At 38.2% G+C, this 17,090-nt stretch overlaps 1 protein-coding gene across 3 annotated transcripts in view; it reads right to left on the bottom strand.

Annotated features, from left to right (window-relative positions):
• Positions 1-4,019: 4,019 nt before the first annotated feature.
• The window catches only part of CDCA2 (cell division cycle associated 2), a 43,812-nt gene continuing 30,741 nt past the window's right edge, over positions 4,020-17,090 (bottom strand). For all 3 annotated transcript variants that reach the window (XM_065947326.1, XM_065947328.1, XM_065947327.1), the window contains exons 14-15: positions 12,006-12,180; positions 4,020-9,363 (exon numbers count right to left, since the gene is read on the bottom strand). In XM_065947326.1, coding sequence (XP_065803398.1) covers positions 8,162-9,363; positions 12,006-12,180 — 1,377 coding nt within the window. In that variant the 3' untranslated portion in view covers positions 4,020-8,161. The remainder of the gene's footprint in view (positions 9,364-12,005; positions 12,181-17,090) is intronic.

Below are 17,090 nucleotides of genomic sequence, written 5' to 3'. Positions count from 1 at the left end.
CAGTTTCCATCCCGTTCGAATGCATTCAAGAGAGTTTGAAATATTGCACAATAAAAGTCATTCATTATATCTGTCTCCTTTCCCTTCCAAAAACAAAAATGGCTTCCCAGTTCCAAGTCGACACAGGGGGCAGGAAGAAGGGGGTCACGGGGTCACTGGAAATCACCCAAGACTAACACCAGGTTTTTCAGGTTTGAGTTAGGGACTCCTTCTGAAATCTTCATTCCCAATGTACACTTCAAATAAGAGACTGCTCACGTTGCATTATTGCTCTGTTATGAATGATTGGAAAATGAACACACTGTATGTGTCCAAATGTTAGGCATAACAACATCCAAATGCCTAGCACTCAAACTAATTTGAACCAAAAAATCTTTTTACTCACTTTCTCTAGGAAGTGTCAATTGATTGACATAAAATTTATACTAAAAACAATTATTTCACTGTTTGGACCATACATTTGGAAAGGCCCAGTTTTGCTAACACCTGACGCTCCTGTGCTGTTATTTGATGTGTTTAAGTAAAGCAAAAAATTGGATTGTGCTTACTAGCAAGCAATTGGGACATCAGAAATGCACTTTGTTTTTAAATGGCAAAAATAAAGGCAGCATTAACATATGACGACATTTGACAGGACAAAACACTACCAAAGTGAACTTATTTTAAAAAGCAAATTTTAAGTGGGTGAATAAAGCTGTGAGAATAAAATTATTAGATGTAAATGGAAGTACTGTCTCTAAATTTTAGAGATTAAAAAATTCTTATGAAAATGGAGTTAGAAATTTGGAACTTAGAGCAAAATGATAAAATCTGAATTTTCTTGAATTATATCTAAAAAAAAAGAAAACCTAGCTGTTTGCTCCACACAGGCTACTTTTATCATAGAGAAATCAATTAAACCATTTGGTCAGACATTTCACTGTGGACAAATGAGAAAAAGGAAAATTTAAAAAGAGTGCTTTCCAACATGTCATTGGTAATTTTATAAATCTCAACCTTAGAAAATGCAAGTGTATTTTTTTTCTTTAATGTGCATGCTCATTTATTTTCCCTTTTCATGTAAGTGATATAATGCTTAAAGTATCAAACGATAGAAGCAGTTCCAGAAAATACTTGCTTCCCAATATTCTAAAATTTTCCAAAACTTTTCTAATAAATCTTAAAATTAAGGTCACAGCAAGGCTAAGTATGATCTTGGTTGAAGATGTGGGACAAGAAATATGTATCATGAGAATGGAAGTAATTACTCATCTTCTCACTAAAGCTATTAGGTTACTTGTAGTCTGTACCACAATTTCATAAAAACAAAAAAACAGAAAAGCATCAAAGAATGAACAAAACTGAACATACAAACTTGGAACTGTTAGGTCATAGTACAATTAGTCCTTCTAGAGCCAAATCATGGTTCTAAAATAATCTTCAAATAAATCTAAGGCTCCCCCCAAATAAAAATCCACTATCTTTTTATATGTGCGATTATTTATAATAATTCAATTTCGCCCCCCAAACTCTGCTTACTTGATCTAGGAATCTAAGTCCACAGTCAACCTTTCAGACATACTACAAAGAAATCTGGTAGTATAAAAGACAGAAGTGCAGAAGCATTTAAGGAGAGACTTTTTAAAAACTTTCTTACAGACAATTCATAATCCCTGGTCTGGCTTTGAATTCATGCTTCATCCGGATATATTCACAGGTTAGAATACAATGGGATGAAAAATACTTTAAAAATGTGTAGGAGGTGAGGCCAACTTCACACTGCCTGTGCTGTGCTTAGGTGCTCAGTCATGTCCGACTCTGCGACCCCGTGGACTGTAGCCCAGCAGGCTCCTCTGTCCATGGGATTCTCCAGGCAAGAATACTGGAGTGGGTTGCCATGCCCTTCTCCAGGGGATCTTCCCTACCCAGGGATCAAACCCAGGTCTCCTGCATTGCAGGTGTATTCTTTCCCACCTGAGCCACCAGGGAAAACCGGGAATACTGGACAGGGTAGCCAATCCCTTCTCCAGAACTTTCCAACCCAGGAATTGAACTGGGGTCAATTGAATTGGAGGCGGATTCTTTACCAGCTGAGCTATCCAGGAAGCCCTCACACTGCCTAGTCTCAGTAAAAAATAAGGAAGAGACATACAGAACATAATGTGCCCTCTGGATCCCCGTTACTCTAAAACCTTTGCTAGTGAACTTTATTCAAGCATCATTTATTCCAAAAAGAAACGAACTTACCTGATCTGAAGTTGGTGCCAGCTTGAGGGCTGAGAGGTCCAGGGCATTCCTTTATAATTATACCCTAATGTATTATAATTCTGCCCTAAGCTCAGTTGTCGCTCAGTCATGTCTGACTCTTTGCGACTCCATGAACCGCAGCACGCCAGGCCTCCCAGTCCATCACCAACTCCCGGCGTTTACTCAAACTTGTGTCCATTGAGTTGGTGATGCCATCCAGCCATCTCATCCTCTGTTGTCCCCTTCTCCTCCCACCTTCAATCATTCCCAGCACCAGGGTCTTTTCAAATGAGTCAGCTCTTCACATTAGGTGGCCAAAGTATTGGAGTTTCAGCTTTATCACCAGTCCTTCCAATGAATATTCAGGACTGATTTCTTTTAGGATGGACTGGTTGGATCCCCTTGCAGTCTAAGGGACTCTCAAGAGCCTTCTCCAACACCACAGTTCAAAAGCATCAATTCTTCGGTTCTCAGCTTTCTTTATAGTCCAACTCTCACATCCATACACGACTACTGGAAAAACCATAGCCTTGACTAGGACCTTTGTCAGCAAAGTAATGTCTCTGCTTTTTAATATGCCATCTTGGTTTGTCATAGCTTTTCTTCAAAGGAGCAAGCGTCTTTTAATTTCATGATTGTAGTCACCATGGCTATAGCCCTCACAGTCAACAAGAGTCTGAATTTTGCCCTCACTTCCCTTTTAACGAAAACTAAGCACCTTGAAGGCAGTGGTCACACTTAGAAATTAATGCCTGGCACATGTATTACTCAATCTACAATCTTCTTACCTGGGATGTGCAGGGAAATTTTCCCACATTAAGAAATAATTCTCAAATGCTAAGTCTGCTTTCCAAGTAAGGATAGTGACTTTTTTTGTGTGTAATACTAAACCAAGCTATAATACAAATCTTAATATATGAGAATTGAATCAGACTTATTTTTAGCAAACTTAACTCTCAACCTTTATTCAACTCATTTCATTTTCTTACTGATAATATACAGTGGTCAAGAACAGAATTCTTTCTCAATGACTAAATCTTAGTGTCTCAGAGTGACAATTTAAAAATCAAGAACTGTAGCAAACTTTTTTACATGAGAAGATTAGGCCACAAGGAAGTTGGTTCCTTTCCCTTATTTCTGATAACTTAGTATTACTTTTTGCCTTAAATGATAATGCATGTCTGGGTGTAATTATAGGCTCCACATTGAATTGTTTGGTCAGCCTTTTGCTTCCACAGGTTTCCTCCTTCACAAAAAGAACTTCAAATGAAAACCATGACAGAGATTCACAGTAAAGGGGAAAACAAGCTTTCTTACAGTAATTAAGATGGTGAAATGTTGGTTTAAGAATAGACACATAGATCAATGGAAAAGAATCAAGTCCAGAAAAAGACCTACACATATAAGGTCAACAGATTTCAACAGAGGTGCCACTGTAATTCAATAAGGAATGCAAAATCTTTTCAACAAATGGTGCTGAATGGCTTCCATTAAAAAGAAAACAAAACCCTCTTCTCACAGATTATACAAAAGTCATCGCAAAGTGGATCTGATACCTGAGAACTAAAACAATACAATTTCTAGAAGAAAACCTAGGAGAAAATCTTTGTACCCTTGAATTAGTCAAAGATTTCTTAGTATACAAAAGCATGTTCCATTCAAGGGGGAAAAAAAAAAAGAATGAATAAATTAGATTACATCAAAATGCTTTTGATATAAAATGTCTTTTCAAAAGATACTCTAAGAAAATTTAAAAAGTTTAAAAAAACAAGCTACAGACTGGGGGAAAAATATTTGCAAGATAGATACATAATAAAGAATTGTATCCAAATATAGGCAGAACCGTTTCAACTCAAAAAAAAAGGCAATAAGGAAAAAAGAAAATGTAGGCAAGACATTTAAATGGAAGCTTCAATAAGGAGGATATAAGAATGCAAATAAGCACAGGGAATAAAATATGTTCAATATTATTAGTCATTAAAGAAATATACAAAAAAAAAAAAAGAAATATACACAGTGGGATACCACTGCACACCTACAAGAATGCCTACAAGCACCAAGGCTGACACCACGTGGTGATGAAAATGTGGAGAAACCGAACTATGTGTGGCAGGTGAGGATGCAAATGGTGCCGCTGCTGTGGAAAAACTTGGCAGTTTCTTAAAAACACCGCAGCTGTATGTCCCAGGAATCCCACTTTTAGGTATTTAACCAAGAAAAATGAAAACATGATTCTATAAAAAAAAATCCATATGTGAATGTTCATAGCAGCTTTATTTGCAGAAGCTAAAATATAGAAACAAACCAAATATCCATCAATGGTTGAATGGATAAACTGTGGTACATCCATTATGGTACATCCATAAAATGGATTACTACGGGGCAATAAACAGGAAATCAACTACTTATCACATACAACACGGATAAATCCCAAATGCATTATGCTTAGTTTAAAAAGGCAGACACAACAGGATATAGATTGCATGATCCCATTTATATGACATTCTGGAAAAGGCAAGACTATAAGGGTAGAAATCAGATGAGTGACTGTGAGGGGCTGTGGTTAGGGGAGAGGGGATTGGCTGCGCCCGGCAGGAGGAAATGTTTTGCAGGGCAATGAGTATGTTCTGTTACTTGACTGTGGCAGTGGTTACATGACTATGTGAATTTGCCAAACTTCAAACTGGTACACTTAAAAATGGGAAACTGTACTGTAGGTGAATTGAGGTGAATTACACCTCAATAAACCTGACTTTAAAAAGTAAATGAAAAAAAGAAGCTCTTTCAATATAAAGCACAAATCAGGCATTATTATTTCCTTCTTGGTATGCCAGGTCTAAGTCTCACATTCAATTAATTCTATAGCTTAAGTCAGGGGAGTGGGGAGGGGGCAGGCAGAAAAAAATGGAAGCAATGTGGCATGAAGTGACGGGGAAGAATATGGTGGACAGAAAGAAGGTGAAATCTTTATAAAGGAACTTTGCTAGGTACGATCTAGAGAAATGAACTGAATAACCATTTAAATTTAATTTCAAAGAATTTATCTTACATTTCCAAACAAGCCTAGTGTGGCATAATTTTCAGTAACACAAAACTGGAGACAGCTAGGGTCCATTATTAAGGAGATGGTGAACTCTGTTATAGAGATCTAAATTATCTCACTCTAGACAGGGGTTAAAAAGATGAGGTAGCACCAGGACTCTCCATAATATCATGGGGATATTCATGGTATTTTGTTGAATAAAATTTTTAAATTGTAAAATGGAATACAGTGATCTCATCAGAAAACAACGAAACCCAATAATCCTCCAGTTAAAAACAAAACAAAACAAAACAAAAAAACAACTTTTAAGTGCCTCAAAGTAAACTTTTTTTCTTACTGAAAAGTTTCAGGAAATAAATTTTTTCCACTTTTTAAATTAAACAAAAAACAAAGCAAAACAACAAAACCTATGTTTACACAGCCAAAGGGTCTGGAAGAGGTTTGCCCCCTGTTAATGGTGTTGACACCTAGAAAGGTGGGGAAAAAAAGCTGTGCCTGTAGGCATGCCTGCATCAGGTGGGTAGAAGAAAGTTTTCATTTTGCACAGTTCTCTTTTTTCAATAGACACATACGACCTTTGTGATAAAAAGGAGTGAAAACAAATGTTAAGGGTAAGCACCCACAGCAACTGTAGAGGACTGCCCTGGTTTAAGGCGGTGCAACACAGGATAACTTCAGATGTCATGCTGCCATCTTCTGGAACAAGTGAGAATCAACGGAGGCAGATACGGTGGAAACTTTTCTAAGGCAAAATGTCAAGGGTTACTGCAGTAAAAAAGATCAGGCCAGTTCTTGATTTAACCATTAATGAAAAGAAACAGTTAAAAAGAAGCAAGCATGAGAAAATACAGAAATCATTAACTTTTCACAAATTTATGATATAAATGAGACAGTGGACAAAATTACCTCCACGTGATTATGCTTTCTCAAGACTTCTTTTTTTTTAGGAAAAGAGTCTATTTGTTATTTTACAGATAGCAACAAAAAATTGAGTGAAATATTTTAAACTTGTAAAGTGTTAAATCTGTTTAACTGCAGATGCTAGGAAAAGAGAACAATTTTACATTTGAAAAACCAAGCCAAAAAAATTCACAATGGAAACAAAAAAAAAACACAGACCAAAATATGTTCTTAATCCTCATTAGCACTTCTTTGGAAATAAAACAAAGCATGTCAAATTCTAAAAATCCAAGTACAACTGAGATCATATAAAGTAAAAAAGGTAGAAAATAACAGTAATTTTAGCTTCTATGTTGAATAAACAACAAAAAATTTTAAAACCCTCTAATATTGTATGCTTCTGAAAGTTTTTTTCCCCTTTTCTTTTTAAATGACCCAAACCAAAAAGTTTCATTCTTTTTTTTTTCCTTTCGGTTTTTTCCAGTGGTAGAGATTTGTCAACCAAACCGAAGTATAACTGGGGTGGGGGGTGGGGAAAAGAAGCCCATAAATAATTTACCTGTAAAGATAAAAGAATTTCTGAAACAATCCACCCTTTAGCAGGAGAAATTGGGGATCACTTCGAGTGTTAATGTAAAATACATTAGTCTTTAGCAGCAGGAGTCCCAGACCTATTGGTGCCAAGGAGGTAACAAATAGTCTCCATCTGAGGAGGGGGAAATGGGCGCCCAGCAGGAGCTTTCTTCCATGTTGTGTTATTTATAGACAGCCCTATTTGTTAACATGTTTCTGTGATCAGGGGGAGAGGGAGAGCTTAATGATTTAAAGGATTTCAAAAACAATTGTTTAATGATACAATGATTTATGCACATTCACAAATTCCAGATATATAGCAATTTAGATTTTCAAACTGCTGTCGCCAAGTGACAGGATGTATCGCTGAAACTTAGCTGGAAAAAACAAGTGCTAGTACTTGGTATTGTAAAACAGAAAGTTAGCAAGGCTGGAAAATGCCATAAGAAAGAAATCAGCAGCCTACCACTAGGTTTCTAGTAAACCAATTTTCTAGGGGCCTTCAAGTGAGTTTCTTTCTGGATTTTTTTTTTTTTAATGGAGAAGCATAAATTAAATCCTAAATTACCTGTGACTAATTTGAATAACATGGGAGATGAGTCCTCCACTAGACTGCTTATATTTTCACCAAAAACCAAGCTCCCATTTCCTACCTGATAAAGCATACACGAGTCCTGTTTGAAGGTTAAAATGCTTTCACATTAGTTATTTCTAAATTACAGACTCATTTCATAGTGACAGATTTGCAATATTCTTATTGAAAGAGTTTTTCAAAATCCCATGATTAAGATTTGCTTTTAATCTAACTGCTAAAAGTTTTATTTGAAATGAAGTAAATGATTAAAGCTTCTCTTAACTTTAACCCCAAACAAGTTTTATCATTTCCATCTTTCCTAGTTGTTTTTGGGGGGCAATATTTCAAGACAAAATATACCGCACCTTTAAGTTCTCAACCTTAAAATAACCTTCAACTTTCAGAAAGTTACAGTCATTGTATTGTTAAAAAAAAAAAATCAAACCAAAACAAACTCTTCTCATCCAGATAAAACAAGTCAGTTCTAAAAGACGCTTTTTCACAACAGAAACTCTAAAGCTTCAGTGGTAAATATGTGCCAATACGAAATAAAACTCAAGAGATAAGTTGTTAGGTCAGAAACCAATCCCTTTTAACAGAATACCAACAAAACATTTCTCCTTTGAGGGGAGGACATATTTAATACAATGCTTTAAGGTTTGAAGGATGAAGAAATTCACTTATTTCTCTTTAAATGTAGGTTCAACTCAAATGATTTTATTTGAAACTTTTAAAACACTGAGGTTGAACAAAATGGGAACTGGATGAAAAGAATCTTTCAGGCATGAACGGTGGGTTGCCTTCTTTCTTGCCAAATTGTTCTGCCGGCAGTGTCAGTGACTGCTTCAGTTCTCTGATGGGTCTGATTCTCTCAAAGTCCCTTGGAGCGTGTTCTCTCCCTTCTGGCTGAGAAAGGATCTTCTTTTGTAGCCTCTTGCCTGGGTGGTGCCTTTAGGACTGAGAAGCGCAGAGACACAGAAGCTTCTCCTCCTCCTCTTCCCTGGTAAACGGGCTGCAGGAGCAGCGGTAAAGCCCTCACCATTCTCACCTGATGTGGAGGGCAGCGTGCAAGGATCCTGCCTGGAGGACCCAGGCTCCAAGCCTCTGCTGTCAAGAGTACCTATTGTCCTCCTCTTGGTTCTCTGGGAAGCGCAGGAGGCGGGAGGCGGTGGAGGTGAAACCCACACGAGCCCTCCTGCGCTTTCCAAACTTTTCTGCAGCCTCAAGCTGCGTCTTACTTTGGTTTGGCCCTTTGTTCTCTGAAGGCTTTGCTCAATGCAATCAGATAAATCTTCACACAGTTGGGAATTTTCTAGACTAACTTCCACCGAGCTGCTCATGCTGTAGGAAGGTTGGAGGCTGTTGGTTTTTTCCGAATGTAAACCCAGCCCATCAGAACCACCCACAGAGCATCCTCTGTATTTTCTCTCTCTCACACCACTGCAACTTGCTGTGGAGTTTGGTCCCAAACCCTCACCTTGACTTTTACTTACTCTTCTCGGGTCAGGTAAGACCTCTTCCGAACAATCACATTGTATTTGTGAATCGGGTGTGAGATGCTCAGTCTGTGGTTTGTCTTCTGGAATGACTGAGAAGTCACTCTGTTTTCCACATTTGATGCTCATATCTTCTGAGATTTTAAAGATTTGAAAGAGGTTTTCCACATTTTGACCAGCAGCAGAAAGTTCTTGGGACTGCAGGGGAAAATCGGGTTTTGGATTACCCGAGACGGTGGGGGTTACAGTCTCCAAAGTACACTGAGTGTTTTCACACTCAGTCCCGGATTTTAGTTCGTTTTCACTTTCCAATGTAATTGCTTTTGGGATATTTTCATTTTCATCCATTTCTATAAAATTTATATTTGCATCTTGCTCAAAAGTAGCATTACTAAAAGATGAGGAACTTTCCATGTCAGAGCTGCAGGACTCAGATGCATCATCTTTATTAAAGCCTTGAATCACCTGCCAATCTTCTGGGTCCTGAGACAAAAGATTTTCTCTCTTCGGAAGCATCACTTCTTCAAATTTACCATTTGAGTTGAAATCATCTAAGGGCATGTAAAGAAGGTTAAACTGAATTAAAAAGCAACAATGGAAACAAACTTTCACAAATCAAAACAGGTGCCAAATTGTATCAGTCTGCGTTTCAAGCTTTCAAAAAGTCACAAGACCTACAAATACAACCCTATGCTTGCCCCCCCCCCACCCCCATCTGTCGGCAGTCTGTCTTGCTCAGTTCTTCCTCCACCTACAGGTTAAGAAAATATGTACTTAATGCATGAATTAATAAAGCACACAACCCAAGACCAGGGAAATGAGAACCGTATCTGAAATGGTTTCCTCTATTCTAATGTGCTCGCCATACTACAAGCTCAGCTAGCGTGAGGCAGACACAGATTCCATTTCCCGAAAAATGAATTACTGAAACGGGCAACACTGTGCTTTGGAAACTTTCCTATCCGTGTTCCCCCTTGAAATAGAAGAGAAAAAATATGGAATTCTGGGGGCATTTGAGGACTTCATTAAAAGGGTACTTCTGGAGACACTCAGGTTTTATGTCCTGTGTTAAAAAATTAACATGAACCGCACCATACCCTGAAATACACCCCTGCTGGTTTCCATTCTCTAGAACTCTCTCCCATTGCATGTCCATCTCTGACTATAATTCACCCTCCAAGGAGACATGTCATTTGGAGCCTGCCGCGTGTTTCTGGCACCTGGTGTTACATCACAGGTGAAAAACACATCATCAGGGTTTTCAGGTTGCAGAATACAGCCTAAGTGAAGGCTCTGTGGGCTCTCAATTGCAGCACCACGAGAAGTCATCTCTCTGGTTACTACAGATAATAACGTTTTTAATTGGTTGGTTAAATGTGTATAAAAAATGTTTCAAACAAAATTGAAACTGAAAAATAAAAACATAAGCTGAGCCCCAAACCTACAAAACAATTGGTCAGTTTGAAAAGGTATTTATACATCCCTGATTTGGGTACTTACAATCATGTTATGGAAAGTTAGAGATAACCTAGAACAGAAGCCCCTTGGTGCCAACCAACCCATATGTCAACTGGGCTCTTTAAACAACTTTAAAACATTGATATTTGTGAATTTTTCATGAGATTAACATACTAGAAAAGGAAGGCAGGGGAGAAGGATGGAGGGAAGAAGAGAGACAGAGGGATGGAGAGACGGCTTTAGACCCTCAGAGCAGATGAAACCTACAGATTAAAAAAACACTTCAGGTATTTTTGAAAAGAAATTCTCTAATAGGATGCATGATGGAAGCTATGCACTTAACAGTCACTGTTCAAATGCCTTTAGAACAAGCCCTACGAGGAACTGGGGATATAATGAAAATAGGTCTTAGTTTCCAGTCTCATGGGAAGGAAAACTTGCAGGGGAAGGTGGTGGACAGATCATTATAAACCAGCTGGTAAAGGTATAATGTGAACAGAGTTTTCCTGGGAACGCAGCCAGCCTGGCTAAGTCCTACAGGCAGCACTGGGCTCAGTTGCTAAGTCGTGTCCGACTCTTTGTGGCCCTGTGGGCTGTAGCCCGCCAGGCTCCTCTGTCCATGGAATTATCCAGGCAAGAATACTGGAGTGGGTTGCCATTTCCTCCTTCAGGGGATCTTCCTGACTCAGGGATTGAACCCATATCTCCCGTATCTCCATCCCGTTGTCCCCTGCATTAGGAGGCAGATTCTTTACCCCTAGTGCTACCTGGGAAGCAGACACCAAGAGTCCATAATGACATGTACCATATTCACCCCTGAATCTATGATAGATCCTTTACAGTATGTTGCAAATGGAATGGAGGCTATAAAAGTCTGATGACTGACAAAGGAAGCTATTTTAAAACTGGTTCCATACAAAATTCATGCACCAAATGAACTCATTTTCAATTTTCAGGATGATTTAGTCGATTTAAACTCAAGCATTAACCAACCAGATGTAACCCCAATCCAATTTTTATCTAATCAGGGTATCAACAGACTTAATCTTCCTTTTCAACAAAATTTTCCAAGTAATCAAGTTCGATTTATAAATGCTGTTTCCAGAAGATGTTTAGCAGTTCCAACTCTACTGAAGATTTTTCAGGACAAGTTTTTTTTTTTTTTTTGGGTTTTAATTTTTATTTTTAATTCATAGACGATACACCTATTACTGAGCCATCACCTTGTTGACTTTCAGCAATGGAATACACCACCAAACAGAATTCATTTTGCTTTACCAAAATGCTTTAAAAAGCAAAGACAGGGCAAAAGGAAATTCTTTCCCCTAAAATTATATGCAATATATTGGGTCTGAGTTTCTCCGGGGAGAGGGGGTATCCAGCAGAGTCTGAAAAGGGTCTAGGTGATCTGAAAGGTAAAGAACTACTGCTTTAAAAAAAAAAAAAAAAAAAACCAACAAAAACATGCTTTTTTGGCCACACCTTGTAGCATGTGGATCTTAGTTCCCCGACCAGGGATCAAACTCACGCCTCCTGCATTGGAAGCTTGGAGTCTTAGCCACTGAACCGGTAGGGAAGTTGCCCATTGCTTCTTAAAATTCTTGTGGGAAAAGGAGGGAAAGTTGCTATTTTAAATTTATGTGTTCTTGACACAATGAAGAGAAAAGGGGAAGAAAAGAGAGTGAGATGGCAACAAAGAGGGAGAAGAGATACAGTGGTGACAAAGGACAGGTACCTGGGTCCATCCCCCGAATGAGGCTCCCAACCAGCGGCGTCTCAGAGCCCTCGGGCAGCTCAGGGATGGGGCTCAGGAGCGGCTTCTTAGAGGCAACGTCTCTTTCTCCATACAAAGACTTCTGGACACCACTTCTTTTTCCCTTTCCTTTCTTCTTTCTGCAACTTTTTAAAACCTGAGAAAATGTATTAGAACACCGTCACTGAGAAAGATGGAGCACCATGTACCCTTCTGACCTTCAAATTAAATTTTTACAGAAAAACTTAAGACTAGTTATTCCATTTAAAACTTGAGAAACTTGAGTCAGGGTGACAGGGCTAGGTAGTTTACAGGTGTCAACTAAAATAAAAAGCTGAACTCAATTTATGAGTTGTAGAGTCACGGTCTGTATTTCCACAAAGCATGTGCTGAAATAAGTTCTGGATAAGTGAAAAACAGGTGAGGTGCTGTAGAACTGGACAGACTGAAGACAAGAGGAATTATAACTAGGACGGGGTTAGGATGACTCAGGATTAACCCAGAATGAGTTCTCTATTGGAAACTATGGGACACTTGTTTTCTGTTCCGAGATGTGGATGAAGAAACAACAGGTGTGTACATAAAATTGGAAGATAATGCAAAGCTGCTTCAAACAAGAGATGATCTAATCAAGATTAAAATGACTAGGTCAAAGTAAGATGGAATTCAATAAGCATAAGCAGAAGACGAGGGGAAAAGGTTTGGTAATAATGGATGGAAAACATGTGGGTTTCTATAAAAATTAAAACTGCTTTAATACTATCTGGAATGCAGTGTCCAATTCTGACTGCCTATCAGTAACTGAGCACCAACGCTCTATTGTTCAAAAAAGTTGCATATGGATGTTCCAGCAATGCCACTTCTAGGCACACAGCTCATAAAAATATAAAAACAAATAAATAAATAAGTTTCGCATGGAGAAGACTTGAGGGGAACTCAAATACTGTATTGAAATAATACAGTATTATTAGATAGATTGTTATGAGCAAAAAGAATGAAATATATTCAATGTGATAATGCTGAAAAGAACCAGATTTTAGGTCAACATAAGGAACACATTGCTAACAGTTAGAGCTTCTGGAAAATGGCATCCGTTCAAATATTTATGGAGAAACTGCTTTGTGCAGGTAATAATTTGCTAGGTATGAGATGTAAAAACAAGTCTTTAGGGAACTCTTGGTTTAATGGCAAGTAATTGTAATACATACAGACCAGGAAAGACTCTACATACACTGAGAGGATGGAGACCTGGCCTATAGGAGGTTTTCAAGACAGGGTCCACAGGAAGTGGAATGTCTAAGCCAAACTTGAAACAAGTGAGAATTGTTTCGGTTGATGATGGGAGTGCAAAGAAGGGCTTTTCAAGCGAATGCAGAGGGAGCAGATCCAAGCGAGGCAGCACAGAGCAGGAGGAGCTGTTCGTGGTCCACTGGCCCACAAAGATGTGGCAGAAGAGGCCAAAGAGGCCAGCAAGGTCCTGCGATGCAATGAATATACCCCCAAAGCAATAAGGGCTCACCACAGGGTGATTTAGAGAGTGGAAACATCTGAGTCTGCATTTAAGAGTGCATTTGGATGACAGCACAGAAACGAATGGCGTGGAAGAGTGGAAGACATTTAAGAGTACAGAAATGGCACAGAACTTTAAGTTCCTTGAGATTTCTATAGATATCCTATAAAAACAAAACAAGAAAAAAACATTCCATGAAAAAATAATTTTAGAACTGTAGAAGATAAATGGTCCTCTTGTTGATTTATAGTATACACTGAACACTAAATTCTCTGAGAAGTACTCAGTATAAATAACCTCTATATACGTTAGAAAAATGCTGGGTTAAATATTTTTCCATGAAACTTTTTTTTTTTTTTTTCAGGGAACATCTGTTGATTTCCAAGGAACAGTTGGGAAAATAATAGTTTGGTCAATGAAAATGGAAACCAAGAGAAAAATCTTTACTTGGGCTCCATAGCTAAATTGCAAGACAGAAATACTTGGCTTTGTGCCAGCTGTCTTCATTTCAAAGCCTGACTCTGACACTTCACTTCACTTCACTGCTTTGTAATCTTAGGCAAGTTACCTTACCTCTCTATAACTTAGTCTTTTCATCTGCAAAATGGGAACCACAAAAGCACATACCACAGAGAGCTGTGGTGAGCATCATATCGATATATGTGAAATGGTTTAAAGTATGGCTTCATTCACAGGAAAGGCTGTGTGTTAGTTATTCTTTTTCTTCTTACTACTTTGAATACTGATAGGGGAGGAAGTATTCTTAACATTAAATTATGCTCTTAGTGTTATTACTGTGTGACCTCGGCCCTACTACATTGGTTAGTTACTATGATCAATGTCATCAGGACAGTTTTTGATTCGCTACTCAAGTAAATCCCCTTTTAACAGGATTCTGGAAATCTTTGTTTATATAAACTGTCTCCAACATCTGCAACAGTGCCTGGAACTTAGTGGCTTCTCGAGAAACATAAATGAACTAATGAATGAACGAGAAAGGAGAAGTACAGTTAAACATAAAATTTGCCAAACATGAGGAAAGACTAGTATTGTTTTTTCACAGTCATGGACCAAGAGAAGGACACCACTCAAAAAGAAAAAAATAGATGCACTAACACAACATTGTAAAGCTACTAAACTCCAATAAAAATTAATTAAAAAAAAAAATGAAAGCCTGTGGTCTGTCATGAAAACATATCTAGCAGTGCTTATCTTACCCACAAGAAGGTTTTGTCTACAAAGGTTAGAATTTTATCAATACCTGAATTTATTCCATTACAAAAAGCCTTCCTTAGACTAATAAACAAGGGATGTGAGTGCATGTGTACTCAGTTGGGTCCAACTCTGAGACCCTATGGACTGTAGCCTGCCAGGCTCCTCTGTCCATGGGATTTTCCAGGCAATAATACTGGAGTGGGTTGCCATTTCCTACTCCAGAGGATCTCCCCAACCCAGGGATCAAACCCGCATCTCCTATATGTCTTGCATTGGCAAGCAGATTATTAACCACTGAGCCACCTGGGAAGATAAGCAATTGGAATCCTCAGGAAGCCATGTGATCTAGAAATGATGAGACTAGTTTAGGAGCTGGAGACAAAGGACAACTGAAGATATTATGCTTTACAGGATTCTATTTACTCCCCAATCACCATTATTTCTTCTCACACAGGGAACGAGGTCATGCAACAGAAGTAAATGCTAACTTCTTGTATTATTTGTACAATTAAATTGTTTTTAGAGTAACTTTAAAATTATTTAAAAATAATTCAGGTACATAGCAACACATCAAACTGAACAAGAAAGGTTCCGGTGAAAAGCAAACATTTTTCTGTCCCTGCCATTTACTTATTTATTGGCTCATTTTAAGTTCCTATAGCTGGCTCCATCTCTCTAAATAAGGGGCTCAGATTGCTGTATTTTTAACATTTAATAACATAAAGTTTCAAACACTCAAAAAGAAGAGAGAATAGGACCTTGAATCCCATGTTCCCAACAGCTAACTCCTCTAATTACTAACACAGAAATCATGATTTATTCATAACCCCCTTTGCTCAGATTATTTTAAAGCAAATCCCAGACATGACATCATCTCATTTGAAAATCCTACAGTATCTTTAAGAGATAAGGGCTTCTATTTTTTCCCCCCACACACAAACAAACAAACAAAAAAAGAAACATTCTATTACCTGGCATTGTATTTTATTGCTCACTTTTTTCCTCTTGTACAATGAACTTTTATTTATTTTTCCCAGCTTTGAGATGTAACAGACGTATAACATTATGTAGGTTTAAGGAATACACATAAGTATATATATTGTGAAATGATTACCTTTTTCTAAAATGACAAATACTAGTCAGCAATAAATGGAACTATTGATATACACAGACCTGGACAAATCTCCAGAGAATGATGCTGAGTGAAAAAGCCAGTCCCAAAAGGTTACCTAAAGTGTGATTCCATCAATATTAATGACAAAATGAGGTGGGAGGGGGGATCGGGATGGGGAATACGTGTAACTCAATGGCTGATTCGTGTCAATGTATGACAAAACTCACTGAAATGTTGTGAAGTAATTGGCCTCCAACTAATAAAATAAAATTAAAAAATAAATAAATAAAATTTAAAAAAAAAAAAAAAATAGACAAAATGAAAGGAATGGAGGACAGACTGGTCCTTAACCCTCCAGGACTGGCTGTTAGGGTTTAAGGTGGGGGAGACAGTGGGAAGAGGATAGAGCTACAAGCCAGAGGAGATCTCTGCAGCAATGGAAACGTCCTGCATCTTGACTATATTTTGTTATCTTACTACTGTGATACTGTACAACTGTTTTGCAAAATGTCACCATGGAGGGAGCTGGGCAAAAGGTAGCTGGGATCTTTCTAGTTTTTCTGAGAGCAGCATGCATCTTGAAAATGATCTCAAAATAAAAATTTAGGTGCAAAAAAACCCAGAGATAGCAGTTTTCCCTAATGTTTCCTCCGAGTTCCACTTTCTCCAAGTGGCCCTCAATTGTCTTTTTACAACTGTTCAAATCAGGATTGAACAAGGTCTCCACATGTTATCTGGTTGAGATTTCCATTGCTCTATGGCTTATATCCCTGCCATTTATGTGGTGAATGTCCTTGAGGCATATTATCCTGTAGTGGCCACCAAGCTCTGGATTTGGGTGACTGTACTCAAGTATGTCTTTGTAGTCGTCTATCTCCTGATACTTCCTATCAACTAGATACTAGATCCAGGCTTAACTAGATACAGCTTTGATCTTTTTAGGAAAAAGCATCTCATGGAAGGTTGTAAATGCCTGCATTGCACCAGCAGGCCCACATTCTCTCCTTGTGTGCACTGCAAATGACCAGTGGTCTCAGGTGCCCATGACCTCTGGCTCCCCCATTAGCTTCTTCCTAACATTCAACAGCTTTCATGAATACATCTTTTTGATTAGTGACAACTATCCCAAAGAGCTTTCCCTTATAAACTATTTGTTTACCTGACTGTGTTAGTCACTCAGTCATGTCTGACTCTTTGCGACCCCATGGACTATAGCCCGCCAGGCACC

Source organism: Muntiacus reevesi, chromosome 10 (genome assembly GCF_963930625.1).
Source record: "Muntiacus reevesi chromosome 10, mMunRee1.1, whole genome shotgun sequence".
NCBI classification, from domain to species: domain Eukaryota; kingdom Metazoa; phylum Chordata; class Mammalia; order Artiodactyla; family Cervidae; genus Muntiacus; species Muntiacus reevesi.
The sequence above is the reverse complement of the archived record's forward strand: the minus strand, read 5'-3'. Positions and strand labels throughout refer to the sequence as shown.